This window comes from Podarcis melisellensis, assembly GCF_964234715.1.
Source record: "Podarcis melisellensis genome assembly, chromosome: 7".
NCBI lineage: Eukaryota > Metazoa > Chordata > Lepidosauria > Squamata > Lacertidae > Podarcis > Podarcis melisellensis.
In genome coordinates this window covers 80,238,196-80,259,046 of record NC_138539.1, presented here as the reverse complement: position 1 = coordinate 80,259,046, position 20,851 = coordinate 80,238,196, and the positions used below count along the sequence as shown (strand labels likewise).

General features: G+C 46.5%; 2 protein-coding genes and 1 long non-coding RNA gene across 13 annotated transcripts in view; 1 reads left to right on the top strand and 2 right to left on the bottom strand.

Moving 5' to 3' along the window:
- The window catches only part of TERT (telomerase reverse transcriptase), a gene marked incomplete at its 5' end in the record, with an annotated part of 59,672 nt that overhangs the window by 29,805 nt on the left and 9,016 nt on the right, over nt 1-20,851 (top strand). For 2 of the 10 annotated variants that reach the window (XR_014170734.1, XR_014170735.1), the window contains 2 exons: nt 979-1,091; nt 4,130-5,400. The exons of 5 other annotated variants lie outside the window; for them this stretch is intronic. Of the gene's footprint in view, nt 1-978; nt 1,092-4,129; nt 5,401-20,851 lie in introns of those variants that run through there. 3 more of the 10 variants (XM_081920018.1, XM_081920015.1, XR_014170731.1) reach the window with 2 other exon arrangements.
- Nucleotides 622-16,720, bottom strand: LOC309374857 (sodium-dependent neutral amino acid transporter B(0)AT3-like). 2 transcript variants are annotated; one of them, XM_081920048.1, is made up of 12 exons: nt 16,506-16,720; nt 14,649-14,789; nt 14,155-14,292; nt 12,994-13,175; nt 10,788-10,898; nt 9,998-10,110; nt 8,391-8,519; nt 7,435-7,585; nt 6,283-6,487; nt 5,677-5,836; nt 3,654-3,810; nt 622-988 (listed from the first exon to the last, which is right to left on the bottom strand). In XM_081920048.1, the coding sequence occupies exons 1-12, from the start codon at nt 16,702-16,704 to the stop codon at nt 788-790; spliced, it is 1,887 nt and encodes a 628-aa protein (XP_081776174.1). In that variant the 5' UTR covers nt 16,705-16,720; the 3' UTR covers nt 622-787. The 2 variants fall into 2 exon arrangements, with proteins under 2 accessions (XP_081776174.1, XP_081776175.1); XM_081920049.1 differs by lacking the exon at nt 14,649-14,789.
- On the bottom strand, nt 1,091-2,603 carry LOC309374882. The gene is made up of 3 exons (XR_014170744.1): nt 2,459-2,603; nt 2,178-2,289; nt 1,091-1,347 (listed from the first exon to the last, which is right to left on the bottom strand). It is a non-coding gene; the product is annotated as an uncharacterized lncRNA (long non-coding RNA).

The following is a 20,851-nucleotide window of genomic DNA, read 5'->3' as shown; positions in this document are numbered from 1 at the left end:
TTTAGGTATCTTGCCTAAAAAGTGATCTATGGCTGCAAGTTTCTGTGTTCCGTTCACTAAGCCTTGTTAATTGCTTTTAAAAATGTGACTTCGGTTTTAAAAACTCGGTAGCACATTATTTTATAATTGTGGCTACCAGAACCATGTGGTTTTCCTTAAACCTTGCTGAGTAATCCTCAAATTATTTGCCTGTTCAGGACTATTATTGTACTGCACATGGCCTTTCAGCCAAAAGAGTTGTTGTATATTTCTTGGTAACAGCCCTTTTACTTGGTAAGACCCAGATCTCCAATTTAAAAAATACAACTTGTGACTTAATGGATTGTGTCTTCTAAATTCGTAAGGGTAGTGCCTGAAATGATCCTTACTGTGGAATTACCATATTCTGTCCACTTATGTTTTGGAGGGTGTCCACTTACAATGTCATCATTTTGTAATCAGGCCTTCGCAGTTTCCCCCTTTCTAAATCTCATGCACCGAATGGCCTTAGGCAAAGCACTGTCTTTCAGTCTCAGCCCCCACACCTGCAATATAGGGATAAGAATGTGGATCTGCCTTATATGATTGGCGTGGTAAGACTTACTAGATAATTATGTGTTATATATTATGAACATTCTTGAGTGCAATATATAAAGATGCATTTATTTAGAAAATTGTTTTACATTGAAATCCTTACATTCTTACTGATTGAATACCTTAAATTTGAGGATACATGTGTGGGTTTTTTAATGGTGAGGATAGGATGGGGAAAACAAGGGTGACCAGATTGCTGAAACAAAAGTTAAGATCAGGTGCTACTGGTGATACCAGGGATACCAGTGCTGGTATCTGGATGTATTATTCGTAGCAGTTTCTTTTTCAACACAATTCTCCAAAATTGATAAATGGCTCCGAAAGGGATCATCAAGCATGGTACAGTTTCAAGCATCTCAGAAATGACGACAGCCAAGATAGGATACTTTTTCGGCTCTTTTGCAGGAAAATGTACCTTTGGGAGAAAAATGTATTGCCTGAAAGCCACATTGAACAGCACAATCTTCTATGCGTTTACGCAGAAGGAAATCCCATCAGGTTATATGGGCTGCTCCCAGGTAAGTGAGGACAGGAATTACAGCTGGTTAATACTTCAAAGTGGGAGCTAAGCAAAGGTTGGCAATATTCCAAAAGGGAAAGGGTTGCATGCAGTGCAGGGCTAAGACTATGGCTTCATCAGATGTCTCCCCATATTATGGGATGTTCTCCCTTTCTCCTTCCCTGGTGCACCCCGAGCAAATTTGGGGATGCCATGGGAGGAGGAGAGGGGAAGAAAGTCCCATTGTGCCAGTGGCAATCCTCTGCGTGTTATATCTGGGACTGGTCCGTGTCTCAATGGTTGACTAGCTAGGAACCACATGGAGGCAACCTTGAGTTCCATAAGTACCTTATTTTTCGCACCATAGGACGCACCGGACAATAGGGTGCACCTTGTTTTAGAGGGGGGAGAACAAGAAAAAAAAATTCTCTCCCTCTCTGCCCAGCGCCCCTTCAGCGAAGCGGCAGGAGGCGCTGCACAGAGAGGGGGAGAATTTCCCCCCTCTTGTTTTCCCCCTCTAAAACAAGGTGCCGTTTAAGGTGCGTTCAGACGCCTTCAGGCAGCTACCTTGGAAGCCTGGAGAGCGAGAGGGGTCGGTGTTCCTTTCGACCTGCTCTTTGGGGCTGGCGGAGGGAAGCCCACCACCAGCCCCAAAGAGCAGGTCGGGGAGCAGCGGAAAGGCGCGCGGCTATAGAGGCTCCTGCCATAGCCGCGCGCCACCTCTCCAGCATGGGGCTCCCCCCGCGACCCTCTCCCGGCTGGAGAGGTGACACGCAGCTATTGCAGCAGCCTCTTTAGCCGCCTGTCACCTCTCCAGCCGGGAGAGGGTAAGCGGGGCTTGTTTAGGCTTCTTTAGCCCCCCGCGCGCTCTCCCGGCTGGAGAGGTGGTGCGCAGCTATAGAGGCTCCTGCCATAGCCGCGCGTCACCTCTCCAGCCAGCAGAGGGTCGCGGGGCTATGCTGTCTTCGCTCCATAGGACGCACACACATTCCCTCTTTGGTGCGAAAAATACGGTAAATACAGAAATTGCAGCTGATGCCCTGTTGTGATAGGTTGTTGTTGGTATCCATCTGTCTTGGGAGACAGTGGAAGAGTTTGCAGGTACAGTGGTGCCTCGCAAGACGAAAGAGTTTTCCGTTTTTGAGTCGTTCCGCAAGACGAATTTCCCTATGGGCTTGCTTCGCAAGAAGAAAGCCCATAGGGAAATCTCCGGGGACCTCTTTTAAATGCTGGCGGTGGGGAGCAAAGCCTTTCGCTCCCCTCCGGCCTTCAGAAGAGGTCCAGGAAGGCCGGCGGGGGCCGAAAGGCTTTGCTCCCCACCGCCAGCATTTTAAAAGCGGTCCGGGATAGGAGGGAATTGTGCTGCGCTTTCCCGGTATCCCGGACCGCTTTTAAAATGCTGGCCGTCGGGAGCAAAGACTTTCGCCCACCGCCGGCCTTCAGAAGAGGTCCAGGACCTCTTCTGAAGGCCGGCGGGGGGCAAAAGTCGTTGCTCCCCTCCGCCTGCCTTCCCGGGATAGCGGAGAAGCACAGCGCGTTTCTCCGCTATCCCGACGGCTTTTGAAGGCAGGTGGGGGGGAGCAAATACTTTCGCCCCCCACCGGCCTTCAGAAGAGGTCCAGGACCTCTTCTGAAGGCCGGCAGGGGGCGAAAGTCTTTGCTCCCCCCTGCCTGCCTTCCCGGGACAGCGGAGACTTCTCCGCTGTCCCGGGGCGATCTTAAAATGCTGGCGAGCGGCAGCGAAACTTTTGCTGCCGTCCCCCAGCATTTTAAAAGCCCCGGGGACGGCGGAGACTTCTCCGCTGTCCCGGGGCGATCTTAAAATGCTGGCGGGCAGCAGCAGCGAAGCCTTCGCTGCCGCCCGCCAGCATTTTAAAAGCCCCCGGGACAGCGGAGACTTCTCCGCTGTCCCAGGAAGGCAGGCGGGGGGGAGCAAAGACTTTCGCCCCCCGCCGGCCTTCAGAAGAGGTCCTGGACCTCTTCTGAAGGCCGGTGGTGGGCGAAAGTCTTTGCTCCCCCCCGCCTGCCTTCAAAAGCCGCCTGCCTTCAAAAGCCGCGGAGAAACGGCAGAGAAGTCTCCGCTGTCCCGGGGGCTTTTAAAATGCTGGCGGTCGGTAGCAAAGCCCTCCTGTCCCCGGAGCTTGCGGGGCGGGAGGTGGGGAGAAGGGCTTTTCTTCCCATCGCCAGCCTTCAGAACAGCCTTCTGAAGGCTGGCGGTGGGGAAAAAAGCCCTTGTCCCCCCCCCCAGCCTTCAGAAGAGGTCAGGGGACAGACTGTCCCCGGACCTGGTCTGAAGGCGGTTTCCATAAGAACACATTGATTGATTTTCAATGCATTCCTATGGGAAACCGTGCTTCGCAAGACGAAAAACTCGCAAGACGAAAAGACTTGCGGAACGAATTAATTTCGTCTTGCGAGGCACCACTGTAAAGCCAAATCATTAGAAAGGAATTCTGTGCTTAAGCGAAGCATCTTTATCAATTCAGGAGTTCATAGCAGCAATATTGGATTGAGAGCTCAATCCCCCCCATGAATGCAAATTAGGGAAAGACTAGTAATGACTTGTAGAAAAGTAACTTACATAATTTGGGTTCCACGTATTGTAGGTTGCAGGTGGCTCAAGAAGTACATAGAACACAAAAATCAGGAACATTATCGCTGGGGAGAAAAATTGCCACGTTGCCTTCCAATAGCCTTTTAGTGGTCTTCCTGTCATCTCTTCCACATCTGCACTGAATCTGTTAATGAAATGGATACATTTAGTGAGGGATCTGTGGACAATTCACTTGCATGTAACCTTATTAAAAATGAAGCCAGTTAAACTTCTGTTTCTCCTCTGACCGCATGCCTGCTCATCACTTGATGAAAGCAGGAACAAGTAGAGCAGCTACATAAGCATCACTCAAAAGAGGGAAATGCAAACAAAAGAGGATTCAGGCTTGCGTAAAACGTTTATGTGCTAATTTAGAAATGATTTCTGTGACTGAAATAGAAATGTATTACATGTCTCCATAGTGGGGAAGACTGATCAGCTAGCCTGTTCCATCTCCTTTCCAGGTGTTAACTTTGAAGCCCCTGCTCTCCCTGCCTAGAGTTCTTCATCTTTTAAACCAGAGGGATTTTCAAATCAAGGACTCCCTCAAATAGAGATCTATCCTCTCTGACAGCTGCTTGGGCTGTTAAGTAGCCCCCCCCAAAAAAAATAAAAAAAATTCGCTGCCGCCCCAACATCAAATGATCACTTGCACAAATGAATTAAATACAACAGGAAACCTTTATCCCATTGCAAATTGTGGGTTGTATATCGCCAAATTATGCATAAGGCTGCAAATCTTAGCTGGGATCGTATTCCCACTGTATTCAATGGAATTTATTTCTGAGCAGGGGGACATGTGATTATACTTCAAATACAATAAAAAGGTATCACTTGTTGCACCTAGGCCAGGAACAGATCTGGCAGACACCCTTACTTTTGACTTTCCTGCTTCGCTTAAAAATCAGATCTTCATTGCTCTTTAATGTTTTGTTTAGCCAGCCACTTCCACAATTATTTGTACTGTTTGCAATTGTATTTTATGTTAATGTTGCACATCACCCCAGTGGTTTTTTTTTGCGGTACAGAAATGCTTTTCTAAATAAATAAATAGACTAAATAAAGGTTTGTTGCTTAGAGTGTTGTTTTCACAGGATAAAGGAGGGAAATGGAAGTGTCACACCTCACCAGCTTATCAATGGGCTTGGTTCTCATGATCCCTATGATGAGGGGTGCTGGTAAATCTGGGTCCTGGGCCATTCCACTTCAAATAGCGATGGCTGTTGGCGACTGTACCTCTTCAGACTGAATGCCCCTCATATTAAACATAACGGCTCCCCCCATGGATGAGTATTCAGTTTTGAAACACAACTCAATAAAGCAGTCTGAAGCAGTCCAGATTAGACACCAGTTTACCTTGTAAACCCTCTTCAAGCATTAGAGTTAGTTTCCATGTAAGTGGGGGAGCAGGCCGGGGGGGGGCAGGGGAGACACTCCATCACTAAAAAATCCTGATTTGCATTACAAGATGTAGGTGGATTAGGCTGATTTTGCTGAGAATTTTCAGGCATTGCAGAATCTGTCTAAACGAATCTGCACTTAAGTTTCACTGGGTTATGCTGAATTAGTAGTTCTGTTGAACCGCCTAGCTTCTCCATAGTGTGTTCATTTCTTAATAGAATTGCATAGTTATGAATACGGCCGCATGTGTTCAATTGCCTTAAGTTGCTTGTGTGAGTTAAATGCTGCAAAAAGTGCTTTCAGTAGTAAAGAACTCACAAATTCAGCAAAAAAACACAGGCTTAGCTCAGAAAGCTATTAGTAGCTGGGAATCGAGTCTCCAAGAGCTGAGCTGTTAATGAGGAAGTCCTCAGTTCAAATCTTATTTCTGCAGTGAATTCTCTAGGTGGGTCTACTGCACAGGGTTGTCTGAGACATTGTAGAGGAAGGACATTGAAATGTTATTTGAATGCTAACACTGTTAATAAGGATTACTGCTGATGTTGCTACAATACAGCAACCAGCACCTAAGGGCTTATCCAGATAAATATACGAAGAAACATAGCCATACCTTTTCATTCCATAAATATATACAACACCGATCACTTCAAAGAAAGCAATGACGAGCAAAGGCATGGTTCCCGCAAAGGCATCAAACATCTCAAGCCAGTAGTTTCCTGATCTCAGAGTAAAAACCAGGCCCAGCAGAAAGGCAGTAAGGCATATTAAACCTACAGACAACAACATTTGTCACTCAACACAAAGGAAATAAAAGGAAACCTAACCAGTGGTGTTTAGATGTGTGTTTATAGATGTTCCGTTCTTGCCATACACCCATGTTTTGCTGCCCACCTATCCTCCTTAACAGTTAATGGGTTCAATCTGGCATCATCAAAACTATATAGTTTCTGCCCAACAGATTATTGTTATTGTTGCTGTTACTATTTGTTAATTTATATACCACCCTTCAGAGATCTCAGGGCGGTTTCACAAGATAAAAATACAGGATAAAAGCACAAAATAAATACAACAGAAACAAGACACTAATCCCCCGCTCCCACAAACACAATTAAAAGGCAATAGAATTAGCACAAGGCCTTGTTGAAGAGGGACTTTTTTGCCTGTATTAATCTTGAGCATGGTATTGAAAGAAAAGTATTTGAAGAAGATGCCTTACCACATACTGCCTCCTTGCATATGTATCTAGACACAATGCGAGATTCTGTGAGAGGCGTCAGGATACTTTGAACAAACCCAAACATGGAAGATACACCAAGACTGAACAGCATGAGAAAAAACAGAATCGCCCAAGCGTTCGATCCAGGCATTTTAAGGACGATTTCAGTGAACAGAATAAAGGCCAAGCCGGTTCCAGAAACACTCTGCAAAATTCACAGATAATGGTAAAAACTGTCAGATTGATTTCTAAATGTCATTTATTCTAATGCAGAGGCAAAATGTTGCATTACTCAACATTTAGCAATCATCTGGAATAACATACAGCCATTACCGATGACAAGTTCTTATCTTGACCTTGACCTTCAACACCTGAGATGTGCATTTTTAGGACTCACCATATTTTAGTGGTATTAAGTTGCTGTAATCTGTTTTTAGTGTTGCATTTTAAATTGTTGTCACTTGCTCTGGGATCTAAGGGTGAAGGAATGGTAACAACATAATAATAAAAGCAGCCACCTAAGCTCACACGTTGCTTTCTGTGGTTCTTTTAGTGCTCATGCGTGCAGACACAGATATGGTTTGTGTGTGTCTCTGTGGTCTCTGTGCACTCATAGATATGGGCCATAGAACACCCCAGTAACAGTAGTTGTAGGGGGGAAGGTAGATTGTGTTTCTTTGAAGATAACCAGGCAAACAACTTGTGGTCTCTGTGCACTCATATATATGGGCAGAGTAACAAGCTTGTTTACCAGAGATAGAGCAGCGTGTATGAAGCCAAAGAGCTAAACACAGCTCTTCTGAAAGAATTTCCTGCCTGGGCCATCACATCAACGGTAGCTGAAGAGCCAGGGCTGTGACCACCTTGCAGCATGGCAGAGGTCCAGCAGAGAAACTACAGAAAAATGCAGTGGAAGCTGCAGAAACCTTCATGGAATGTGACCAGAGAAGGAAGTTCCATTCATTCATTGCAAAGCTGTTGACACAGTCAGTGTTGTCTGTCATCGCTTCCTCTCAGGTGAGGTTGCATTGCTCGCCTGGCTTCCCAAAATATCACATGCCAATGTGAAGGAAGGGCCTTGTTTGGGCAACTGCAAAATCAGTGCATGCTGTACTTTTACAATTGGATCATTTTGTAATGCGAGTACGATACCTGATCAAGGAATTTCTGGCGATCACAATTTGCCAGGTTGAGAGATGCCAGTTTATTGATATCTGTTCCATTCAAATACATGAGCCAAAATGCGCTGCTGTCTACAGTGATGTTGTCGTTCTTGAATGCCTTGGTGATGTATTTAACATTTCTGTCAGTAAAGTCAATAATGATACGAATTATTTGCATTGCCACAGTCCCTAAGAAAAACAACAGCAATTTGCTTCAAATAGGGGCAGGCCAGGGCGGAACGGGTTTATGCGCAACCACTGACGTGCGCTGCTGGGACCAGGAACGCAACCCCCACACAAAAAGGAAGTTGCCTGTATACCTGAATTAATGAATATGCACATGGAAAATGCAGGATTGTATACTGTATTTTTCGCACCATAGGGCATACCGGACCATAGGGCGCACCTAGTTTTTAGACACGGAAATCAATAAAAAAATCTTTCACCCCCCCCAGCCCCAAAGAGCAGCGTACAGGCTGCGCACAACCTCTCCCTGCCGGAGGGGTTGCGCACGGCTATGGCACAAGCCAAGGCAGCCAGCGGGATGGATCCCGCTGGCTGCTTTGGCTTCCTCTTTAGCCCCGCGCAATCTCTCCCTGCCAGGAGAGGCTGCGTGAAGCTAAAGAAGCCATAGCCCCATGCAGCTTCTCCCTGCCGGAGGGGTTGACGCAGCTATGGAACAAGCCTGCATTCGCTCCATAGGACGCACACACATTTCCCCTCAATTTTTGGAGGGGAAAAACTGCCTCCAATGGAGCGAAAAATATGGTACTTTGTGTTCTATGCTACAATCTTATTTTAATTCTGCCCTCTGGGGTCCCCTAAACTGGTTTAAAGGGGGGGTGACACAAAATGCTAGACAATGAAAAACAAAGCAAATTGTGAACAGAGGGCTTGGGCCAACACCTTAAATTGATTCCTAACTGTGAAACTTGAATCGCTCACCTTTCCAAGCATTCTTCATAGGCCACTGTTGCTTTGAACCCCAGAATTGAAAAAATTGGGATTGACGCGAACAAAGAAGTCACAGAATTTATTGCCGCTATCATGACAGCATCCATTTCACAGTCATTTCTAGGAAAAACAAGCATATAACAACCCAATTAAATATTAGGAAGGACAGCACTGAGTTCTTCTAATGTTATACATTTCAAGTACTTGTACTCTACTCTTCACTGAATATTTTCAATCCCAGAACAGTAAAACAAAGCAATAGGCAGATATAGCCGGGGATGGGGGGTAACAATATATGAAAATTACAGCTGGTCAGCCTAAAATCAGCTCCAGTAAATTACAACAGATTTAAACCATCTGCATCACAAGGCAAGTAAAGCTTAAACCACAATAAGGACAACAGGTAGCATTTCCAATTTAACCAAATACCTGAATAAAAACAGATAAAACAGTCTAAACAACCAAATGGCCTTTGCAACCCTAACTCTCACCTAAGGCAGCCTAACTCCCCTTGTTCCGCTGCCTTTCACTCAGAGGGACGCACTCTGCCAACAGACTGACTTTCTAGCTTTTGAGCAACTTAACATCTTTTGTGCACACTCTCCAACCCCCATCCAGGGTATAATAATAATAAATGGATGGAGATTGCCATTTACAGGACATACTCTCGGTTTAAGCTTGTGTATGCCCTCAAACAATGCCATTTCCTGGAGGCTTCAAATCCATCTTTCCCTTTTAGGCTGACAAGCTGGAATGCAAGAAGCAATGAACAATCATTTTGCAATGAAATTGGAGAAGGGGGGAGGCAAAATTAGTCCTAGGGTCCCTCTTCCAATGCTGTGAATGCTGGTGTCTGCAGAAGACTTTAAACTGGTTAGAAATGCTTAGCCTGCCAGATTCTCTTTGGCTGCAAGATGGGCCTGAAGAAATGGCCAAGCACAGGGGACATATTGCCACAGAAACTAAATAGCTGGAATGTGTTGTTTTGTCATTGTTATTAATTTGTTTATACCCCATCTTTTCCCCTGACGGGACTCAAAGCAGCTTTCAGTTTAAAAACATGAAGCACTAGAGAACCACTAGGTTTCAGGTTAAGAACGGACCTCCGGAAGGAATTAAGTTCGTAACCAGAGTACTGAGAACATGCAGCTGCCTCAGTCACTTGCCTTCTGATCAAAAATAAAAACTCTCAAGTCAGAGCTCTGCAGCTGACTTCAGTGGGACTCATTCATCATAAAGTATTGCATCTCAAACTTAGCTGAAATTTTCCCAATTCCACTTTCACTCCCATCCTTCCTGCAGATGATGTGGAGATCTTCACAGGCAGACATGCGTATGCAACCTGCCACTGTTTGTGTGCGGCAGCCTGTGTACTGGGGCATCTGCCCAACACTGGCATTGCAGAAAGAACAATAAAGGGCATCTTTGGGACTCACACAGGGAAACATCAAGCGAACAGAGCCAGCCGCATTTCCTGGGCTCCAGTGTGGGCTGAATGGAGTCTTGTCTCCAGAGATCACTGAGGCGCTATCTCATAGAAGTCAATTTGACTGCGTCAAACAACTCTCCATATTGTGAACGAAAGCTACCAAACCTACCTTGACGGATTGTAGCTTGCATATGCTATGTGTCCCCCAAATCCTAAAGAAAGAGAGGAAAAAATCTGGGTGGCTGCATCAAGCCAGGCACGTGGATTGTTGAGTTTCTTGAGCTGTGAGAGAGAAAGAGAGAGCTAAGGGCTAAACACATGATTAGTCTCATAATTCCTGTGTTTCACAAACTGCCTGCTGGGGGCTTGTTGGAGGGGGAGAATCAGTGTGTAGGAGAGAGCGCTTAACTCTTTCCATGCTTGGCGATAGTCCCTTACAAATGCTCACTAGAGTGCTTTTACCTTCACTTGCACATCTTCCAGTCTTGGACCCTGCCAGACGGAGAAACAAAAAGCAGCCCAGGGGAGCATTTGTAGGGAAGAATTGGTGGGCATAGGGAGGATTAATGACCTGCCCACTGGCTTCTTCTGCAAATGCATCTCTCCATCTCTGCATTCGCCCAGCATTACAAGTCAAATACAGAACTGGGACACCCCATGCTTGCACAATGAAGTGTAGTTCTGCCCTGTCTGCTGAAAAATAAGATTTGACCCAGGGGTTGCCTATATTCATGAATTTTAGAAAAGGGCACTTTTTACACATTTCTGTTCTTCATAGATTCCAGAGGGAATTAACAAAGTACAATTGCCAGAATATGTGTGGATCCCAACTAGTATTAAGTGGTAAACAAAGAAGCAGCAGGGAGGAAAGTTCAAAGTTCAAAGCCACCTCTAAAAGACCAAGTCAGACTTTCTGTACATCATCTGGAACACCAAGGATCAATTGAATAAATACTTGCATTAGGAGTCATGAAGTAGAGTAATCCGTGAACAGCTCCTGGGAGAGTCAGTCCATAAATTAGGAATAATGTTAGAATTAGGTAAGGAAATGTGGCTGTAAAATATATTGCCTAAGAGGAAGAGCAAAGCAGAGAAGAAAAAAGTGAGTGTCAGGAAGAGGTTAAGGAAATACCCTGAAACAGATACTGTGCACACAAAATTACTGAATAGTTGCAGCTGAATCCAACTCAGTGATAAACTGTTTTTGTTTAGGGTGGTTTGAGGAAATGTAGAAGCTCACGCATGTGTGTAAATCACCACATAACGGAGCCATCCAGTGTGGTGCAGCAGTGGTTAACATGGCAGACTAGAATTGAGGAAACCTGCAGAGGTGTGCTCCACAGAAGTGCAGGGAGGTGGGGGAAGTGCAGGCAGTGGGGGCCCCCTCCCAACATTTGTCCAAGTTGGTGCCTATGGCCAGGAAGCCAGTTCTTGAGACAGTTCTTGAGACAGTTCTCCAGTCTAACCGACTGAAAGATTGTGAGCAGACTGTGTGCAAGAGGAAAGAGAGAGTAGCTTGAACTCTTTGGATGAAAAGTAGGATACTAATTGGCTGAGTGATTGATTGATTGATTGGTTGATTGATTGATTGATTGATTGATTGATTGATTGAAGAGGCAAACATGCATGTGTTAATCAGCCTTTAGTCTGTTGCAGAAAAAGAAGATAGAAAACACCTTGTGACAACTTAAGGAACTACAGTCTGTTTTATTAGATGCATCTAGGGCTGCCATAGGATGCGGGTGGCGCTGTGGGTAAAACCTCAGCGCCTAGGACTTGCCGATCGTCAGGTTGGCGGTTTTAATCCCCGCGGCGGGGTGCGCTCCCGTCGTTTGGTCCCAGCGCCTGCCCACCTAGCAGTTTGAAAGCACCCCTGGGTGCAAGTAGATAAATAGGGACCGCTTAATAGCGGGAAGGTAAACAGCGTTTCTGTGTGCTGCGCTGGCTCGCCAGATGCAGCTTGTCACGCTGGCCACGTGACCCGGAAGTGTCTGCGGACAGCGCTGGCCCCCGGCCTCTTAAGTGAGATGGGCACACAACCCCAGAGTCAGACACAACTGGCCCGTACGGGCAGGGGTACCTTTACCTTTACCTTTAGGGCTGCCATACATCCAGAATTTCCTGGGATTCATCTGGGCTGCTTTTTCAGAAATCGGGTGTATGGCTGCCCAATCAGAAATAAAGCTCAACAGATTTTTGTGTCAGGATCTTAACTTTTTGAAATATGGTTTATCTACAGTGGAGAAGAAGCAGTTTCACACAGTGGACCTCAAAAGCTAAATACACCATAAGTCAGGCAATATATTATTCAACTGACTATTCATTATGACGTTTTATGACGCAGTCCGAGTCAGGCCATCTAAACTGCTGATCCTTCCCAAGGTGCTTTAGCCCTGTAGTCTAGTAGGAACCCTTGTGTTCCTCATAGTTGTACTTTATAGCTAATTAATCCACAATTTTCCTCCTCATTTGCTTTACATATAGAAGAGAAGTGGAAGAGTTTGGATTTGATATCCCGCTTTATCACTACCCGAAGGAGTCTCAAAGCGGCTAACATTCTCCTATCCCTTCCTCCCCCACAACAAACACTCTGTGAGGTGAGTGGGGCTGAGAGACTTCAAAGAAGTGTGACTAGCCCAAGGTCACCCAGCAGCTGCATGTGGAGGAGCGGAGACGCGAACCTGGTTCACCAGATTACAAGGTCACCGCTCTTAACCACTACACCACACTACACCACTGGAAACCATTCAATGGAAATATCACATACATAAGCCAATATATTAATGCTGAGTGTGCCACGCCTATTCTGCGAGGAGGATGCTATTTCAACTACAAAATGGCAGGCCCTCACCCACCAAAATTTAAAAATAGAATATTAGATAATACTCTATCTGCTGTCTAGGCAGTACCATTTCTAACTGCAGGCAGGTAATAAGATGATCAAACACATGCAAAAAAAAACACCCTCTTGTATGTGGACTCTAACCTAGCCTCCTCGCAGACGCATTAGTTTTCAATGGGCAGGTGCCTTTTAAAAAATATGGTAGAACATTCATTCATGTGAGCTGCCTCCTATCTCACATGGTACAGTCCAAAGATGGCTTTACCACCTCAGTAAGGACCAGGTCAGTGAAATATAGGTGTCTGGTAATAATCCCTGCTCACCTTTCCAGTCGATTCAATTCCTCGTACTGTACAAATGAACACAAGGAACCAGCAGGCTGCCAAACATAAAACCAGCCACCACTGAAGCGGACCACTGTTTGTAATATCCGTGCTTATGTTTAAAGTGTACCTATACCAGAAATAATTGGTAGGTGTGCTTTTGTTACATTCTTCAATAAGTTCTGAAATAACAAGCACAGAAGGCATTATCAAAACAGATGGAATCGAAGAAGAGTTGGAAAGGATCCTGACGGTCAGGAATATGCAGTTGTCCCATTCTTCACCAATTGAGCGTGCAGATGGTACACTGCATTTTAAAAACTCCACTCCATGTTTTGTTTTGTTGGAAAATGTGAACCTACCATAAACCCCTCTCCTCTGGAGTTCTAGAGTAAGGTATTGTTTAGTTTGGGGAATAGCCTCCTCTTGATTGACAAACAGGGCTTCCCAAAAGAATGACATCAAGAGCCCTTCATCTCAGCTCTTCCAGCTCAAGCCTGGAACAAAACTCTCCAGCCCTACATATATTTGTGTTAGGGATGCAACCAGGCACAGCCCCAGGTGAATGGATATGTGCCTCATCCTCTCGAAGCTATTCCATGAAGGGGAAGGGGCAGGAATGGGGCCTTTCTTCAGGCATCAATTCTCTCTAGACAGGAAGCTCTTGCTTTGGCATAACTAGTAAACTAGCCAGGAGTGGGGAACCTTTGGACCTCCAGCTGTCATTGAACTACAACTCCCATCAGCCCTAGCCAGCATGGCCTATGGCCCAGGATCGTGGGTGCTGTAGTGTAGTAAGAGCTGGAGGGCGTGAAGATGCCCCACACCTGCTTTAAGCTATTGGCCCCATCTACACAGCACTTTAAACCATTATTAAACTAAGCTATGCCTTAAACATGAACTTACTGCTGCTTCTTTCAGATGGGCAAGGTATAAATAAAAATATTATTATTATTCTACCTCTGCTGCATTACTTTGCCGAGTGTTTAGTTCAGTTCATATCCTATTCCCTACGGCCAAAGGAGGCATGGCAGGGACAAAGCTGGGTCTGACAATTGCTGACTGTGGTAGAGTTGGACAAACAGTTTAATGTGGTGGTTGAAGGATACATAGAAAAGCAGATACTAATAACAGAAAGCAGCAAGAGACTTGGGAACTCACCTGGTTTGCTGATATCTGTTGGGCAGGAACTCCAAGGTAACGGGTTTCGGAAAGAGTTTATAAGATACCATATCACCAAGGCTAAAAGCATATTGTAATAGAGAATCACTAGGAAGGAAACTATCAGAGAAGTGTAACCTGTGGAATATGCAAGCACACGCAGAATTGGCATGAACAAAGACAATTGCAAGAGTCTGATCTGCACAAATGAAAGATCAAATCCAATGACTATCTGAACTCTGGCAGTCTGGAAAAGAACATTGCTCTGTGAATTAAACAAACTGAGGGGGGTGGGGGAGGCAATTTCCATTTTGCCTCAGGTGGTGAAATCGGAAAGGCTGCCCCTGAGCGGCCCTGTTTATCTTCCAGACAACTGCCTGAGTTTACTACGACTGAGTTTGCTATTACAGCCTCACAGAGCCCATGCATTTCCAGGAAGGAGCAATGATTAGAAGATTGTATAATCACAAGTAAAGGCATTTACAGAAACCTACCCAGTCCTCCCAGGTAAGGAGAGATGTGCCACCAGAGTCGAATGCAGCCTTTTTTCAAGCATTGCCCAACAGCTAATTCAAGAAAAAATACAGGGATGGCTCCCAACACAAACGCGATGAGGTATGGAATCAGGAATACCCCTAGAAACACAATAGCCAAGCACAGTTAGCTCATAGCAGTGGCATAGCGTGGGTTCCCAGTGCCACCTGCCTGACCATACAAGGGAAAGCCCAGCAAGCCGCCATAGCCCTTGGAGGGTGAATCCCCCCCCCCATGCCCATAGAGAGGAGTGCCAGGCCAGGTTGTGCTGGGGTGCCCCTTGTCCATCTCCCTCCATCCCTGCCTACATACCATGGGTCTGGACTGCTTTTCTGCCTTTGCTGGGGTGGGGAAGCCAATGCCGGGGGGGGGCACTGGTTGTTTCCCCTCAGAATTCTGCGCCCGGGGCTCTGGCTGCTTTTTCATTTTCAATTTAAGGATGCTTTTAGTAATGCTTTTAAAATATAAGACCTCAATCCATAGTGTGTGTGTAAAATCTGAAGAGTTGCAAATTGGCTACCTGAAAAAACTAGGGTTGCAAATTTCTGGGAATGTAGCTGATAGGTGACCTCAAATGGCTCCAAGATATACACATTTAGCAAAACCTGTGGTCAGAATGCACGAAACGTCATATAGCTTGTGGTTAAGACCCAGACACGAAAACCCGCTGACACCTGGGACTGGAACAACTGATTAGCAAACTGTGGTTTGCCCTTTTAGCTTTATCAGATATGAAACTAGCTTGTGCTTGCATTGGGAACAAATAGTGGTTAACCAGAATATTACTAGGACAGCTGCTTATGTCAATAGGTAAAATAGGTAAAATGCAAGGGAACTTTGACCAATGTTTGTACAATGTACATTGTACAATTTGTACAATGATGAACAGAGGAAGTGGGCTGGAAATTTGTTAATAAGGCGGACGTGGTAGGCTGTAAAGGTTGCCTGCTCCTTCCTAGTGGGCAGATGGAGGAGGGACTTTCGGCCGTACGAGGGACTTTATAAACTGTGTTTCTCCAGAACCAGGTGTGCCTGTATTGGTCACCCACCCTTGCATTGGTGCTTTCTTTTCAATAAATTTTGCTACTTCATCAGTTTCGCCCAGAATTTCTTTTTAAAGGGACCTGGGACTTTAAGTCTTAGGAACCAATGTTTTAACTCTTACATGGAGTCAGCTAATTATGTTCTTCCTGCTTAAAGGTAAAGGTAAAGGGACCCCTGACCATTAGGTCCAGTCGTGACTGACTCTGGGGTTGCGGTGCTCATCTCGCTTTATTGGCTGAGGGAGCCAGCATACAGCTTCTGGGTCATGTGGCCAGCATGACTAAGCCGCTTCTGGCAAACCAGAGCACCACACGGAAACGCCGTTTACCTTCCTGCTGCAGCGGTACCTATTTATCTACTTGCACTTTGATGTGCTTTCGAACTGCTAGGTTGGCAGGAGCAGGGATCGATCAACGGGAGCTCACCCTGTTGGGGGGAGTCGAACCACCAACCTTCTGATCGGCAAGTCCTAGGCTCCGTGGTTTAACCCACAGCGCCCCCTGCGTCCCTCCAGGCCACATAGAGCACCTTAATCTCCCTTAATGGCTCACCACCCAGGCTATCGCCTCACTGGGAGGCTAGCCTGGCTATTCCAATAATTAAAAGCATTGATTAAATTTTAACAGTTGCTGGATCCAGAGATTACAGGGGTCTGGAACACAGCCTAACACCCCAAACAGATAACATTATTTTAGAACACAAGGAGCTTGTCGTAGTTTAAGTCTGAACAATCGCTCAACTAATCTCCAATGAAAAGGTGGGTTTTCTCTTACCTCCTCCATAGGTTTGGCACAAGTATGGAAAACGCCACACATTTCCAAGACCCACAACAAATCCAGCACAGCTTAAAAGGTACTGGAATTTACTATCCCACTTGGGTCTTATGTACTCTTCATCGCTGCCTTCAGATTCATCAGTTTCCATCTTTACTTTATACTCTTCAACGCCACCTTCGGGTTCATCAGTTGCCATCTTTGCAACCTCTTTTTTCTCCAATTTTAGCAGCTGCCAGGCAACTGAACCTCCTCACTGAACCAAGTAAGTAGCAAGGGGGGGGGGAGGAGAGCAGCAGAGGTATACTGAACAATGGATGGAACTTCCATCTGCGACATCACACCAAAGAATCCAGATAAAACAACCTAGCAACCTACAGCCACACAAATTACAGAGTTGAGATGAGACACTGAGGTTAACAGACAAAATCTTACTACTTCGAAGCAGTAAAGAAATAATTTAACCCTTTCCGTCTAAACTCTAAATTGTATCACCTTTCCCAAAGGTTCCCTCTTCCCCTAGCACAGGAAAAAGGCCACAACGTTTGGTAAGTTAAAAAATGGTTTACCTTCACACTCTTCAAAGGTCAGGTTCATGTGTTTCATAAAAGGTTGCACAGGCAGTAATATTCACCTTAGTTACAAAGCTGTGAAAGGTCCTAAATTATTGGCAGTTGAGCTGGAGCAACCAACTCAAACCTCTTCACATGCTGAGCTTCTCAAGTAAACTGGAGAACAAAGGCTTGATTACATAGTTCCTTCCAAGTTGAGGGGAAGTAGATAGTGAAGCCTGTAAGGGCAGCATACTCTATGGTATTAACCCCTTCATGCATTCATTAGAAACCTAAGCATGTTGGTTGGCCAACATGATTTCCCAATGGGACAGTCATGTCCAAAGTCTGGCCCGCAGGCCAATTGCGACCTGAGTTCTGGTTAAATACAGCCCCTCAGGTAATTTGGCAAAAGTTCTTAATATGATAATATGACAGCAACAATCGCAGGTAACAAGGGCTCTCAAAGTGGGATCAGGTATTAAACAGGGTTGTGTTATTGCCCCGACTCTATTCATTATTTCCATTGCCATGATCCTACACTTTGTTGAAGGGAAACTCCCCTCCGGAGTAGAAATCATATATCAAACAGATGGAAAGCTCTTTAATCTGAGCAGGCTGAAAGCAAAGAGTAGGTTTACCACAACTTCCATCATAGAGCTTCAGTATGCTGATGACAACTTACCGTATTTTTCGCCCTATAGGACGCACTTTTTCCCCTCCAAAAATGAAGGGGAAATCTGTGTGCGTCCTATGGGGCGAATGCAGGCTTTCGCTGAAGCGTGGAGAGCAAGAGGGGTCGGTGCGCACCGACCCCTCACGCTCTCCACACTTCAGGAAGCTATCAGCAAGCCTGGGGAGCCCGCGGGAGTTCCCGCAGGGCTCCCTAGGTTGCGGATAGCAGCCTGCTGCCCAGAGCGGGGGGCGCGCTGAAGAAGAGCCCCCCGCGCTTCAGGCAGATATCTGCGGCTGGGGGGGGGAATAAATTTTTTCCCCTATATTTCCCCCCCCAAAAAAAAACTAGGTGCGTCCTATGGGCTGGTGCGTCCTATAGGGCGAAAAGTACGGTAGTGTGTGCACGCTCAGAGGATGACCTCCAATCCATCCTAAAAATCTTCGCAGAAGCTTATGAAAAGCTTGGCCTATCAACATCCAAAAAACCAAAATGGATTGGGCAATCAAAGGCATGCTGAGCACAACATGGGTGAAGAGAAACCCATAAAATAACTTGGGGTGTGTTTCCTTGAACAGGTGTACTTACGTATTCGGGATCCCAGACAATGTATAGTTACTCTTCTCTCACTTTCAGCACGAAGTAAAAAAAGAAGATAACCAACATGATAAGAGGACTGATAAATCTCCAGGTGGCCTGCCAGAAGATATTGGGTTTGTGTCCAATCATGAACTTAATATCATCATTAAATTTGATAATAAAGAGAGAGGAAGTTTAGAGAAACCAAGCTGCTTTGGACAGATTAAGGGCCAACTCACACATGCATATTCATTCATAAGGAAAGAGGCACATCAGTCAACCTTCCCTTTTTTTTGCAGGAAATTCCCTTATTTCAGAGCCGTTTCCCGCTGCTATCCCGGATTGTTAGATATCCTGTAGACTGTCTCCGGGACAGGTGAGGCTACTGATCCCTTATTTTAAAATCCGAAAGTTGACAGCTATGCTACTGATCCCTTATTTTCGAGGCTGCTGATCCCTTTTTTCAAATCTGAAAGTTGACAGCTATGGAAAGAGGACATTGCAGATATGGCAGAACCGACAGAACTTCCATATCTGTTTGCATTGCCTAAAACATTAAACCTTGCACAGGGCCATAGGAAGGTGGGGGTTGGCCATCCCCAGTGCCATCGTGGAGGGGGGTGACAAATTATCAAGGAACAATTACTGTGGGACCTCAGGTTAAGAACTTAATTCGTTCTGGAGGTCTGTTCTTAACCTGAAGCACCACTTTAGCTAATGGGGCCTCCTGCTGCCGCTGCGCCGCCGCTATACGATTTCTGTTCTCATCCTGAAGCAAAGTTCTTAACCTGAGGTAATAATTTCTGGGTTAGTGGAGTCTGTAACCCGAAGCGTATGTAACCTGAGGTACCACTGTACCGCCCTACTAGGACGGTTCATAAAAACCTTTTTTTTAAAAATTCCTGCTCCATAGGTCTTATCTTACTACACTGTGGATTATATACCTATATATGAAATTTTATGCTTATCAGTTAATATCTTGACCCTCCTCCACGAAAACAGCTGTTTACTTGGCTGTTTTCCTATGTCATGAAGGCTGAAATTTCAATTCAGTGTAGGGTCAAGATATTAACTGATATGCATGAAATTTCAGATATAGTTATATAATCCCTAGTGTTTTAAGATAAGACCTTTGGAGCAGGCATTAAAATAAAAGTTTTTAATGAACCGCCCTACTACCCTACCTTCTGCTGTGCTTCCCGGGTCCTGGAAAGTTGGCCTTATGTGAAGAAAATGAGACTAGGCCGAGTAAATTAGGCCTTGCCCTAATTAGGCCTCTGCCCGCAGCTGATTGGCCAGCTGGGTTGGGGGCGGAGTAAAGGCAAGGCAAGGCTGAATCTACTCAGCCTAGTCTTATTTTCTTCACATAGGCTGACATTTTCTTCACATGGGCTGCTGAGGTCTGCCTGTCCTTCGGGCCCCAATTTTCCCCCCGGAAAGCCTCTGCTGCCCCCGAAAGTGGAGTGTGCAGGTCAATGGCAGTGCTGGCACCCCGTTTTGCCCACGCGTGGCGCCGGGAGAATCAGCTCAGTACCACCCTGGGTGCTCGGCAGGCCAGCCTCCCCTTTGCACCCTGTCTCCACCGGCATGAAGCTAGGACACACCCTCCCTCAGCCACACATCCCAGTCTTCCATGCATTAAGCTAGGACACCCCTCACTCAGCCACACACCCCAGTCTCCCCTGCATGAAGCCAGGACACCCCCTCACTCAGCCACACACCCCAGTCTCCCCTGCATGAAGCCAGGACACCCCCTCACTCAGCCACACACCCCAGTCTCCCCTGCATGAAGCCAGGACACCCCTCACTCAGCCACACACCCCAGTCTCCCCTGCATGAAGCCAGGACACCCCCTCACTCAGCCACACACCCCATTCTGCCCTGCATGAAGATAGGACACCCCCTCACTCAGCCACACACCCCTGTCTGCCCTGCATGAAGCCAGGACACCCCCTCACTCAGCCACACACCCCTGTCTGCCCTGCATGAAGCCAGGACACCCCCCCTCAGTCAAACACCCCAGTCTCCCTTCATGAAGCCAGGACACCCCCTCACTCAGCCACACACCCCAGTCTCCCCTGCATGAAGCCAGGACACCCCCCCTCAGTCACACACCCCAGTCTCCCCTGCATGAAGCCAGGACACCCCCTCACTCAGTAACACACCCCAGTCTCCCCTGCATGAAGCTAGGACACCCCCCTCAGTCAAACACCCCAGTCTGCCCTGCATGAAGCTAGGACACCCCCTCACTCAGCCACACATCCCAGTCTCCCCTGCATGAAGCCAGGACACCCCCTCACTCAGTAACACAGCCCAGTCTGCCCTGCATGAAGCCAGGACACCCCCTCACTCAGCCACACACCCCAGTCTCCCCTGCATGAAGCCAGGACACCCCCTCACTCAGTAACACAGCCCAGTCTGCCCTGCATGAAGCTAGGACACCCCCTCACTCAGCCACACACCCCAGTCTCCCCTGCATGAAGCCAGGACACCCCCTCACTCAGTAACACAGCCCAGTCTCCCCTGCATGAAGCCAGGACACC

Coding starts and splice junctions, on each gene's coding strand:
- LOC309374857 (XM_081920048.1), bottom strand. CDS start 16,704: ATGGCAACTGATGAACCCGAAGGTGGCGTTGAAGAGTATAAAGTAAAG. Junction 10,899..12,993: donor GAATTGAATCGACTGGAAAG/GTGAGCAGGGAT, acceptor TCTTCCTCTTAG/GCAATATATTTTACAGCCAC. Junction 6,488..7,434: donor GCCAGAAATTCCTTGATCAG/GTATCGTACTCG, acceptor TGAATTTTGCAG/AGTGTTTCTGGAACCGGCTT.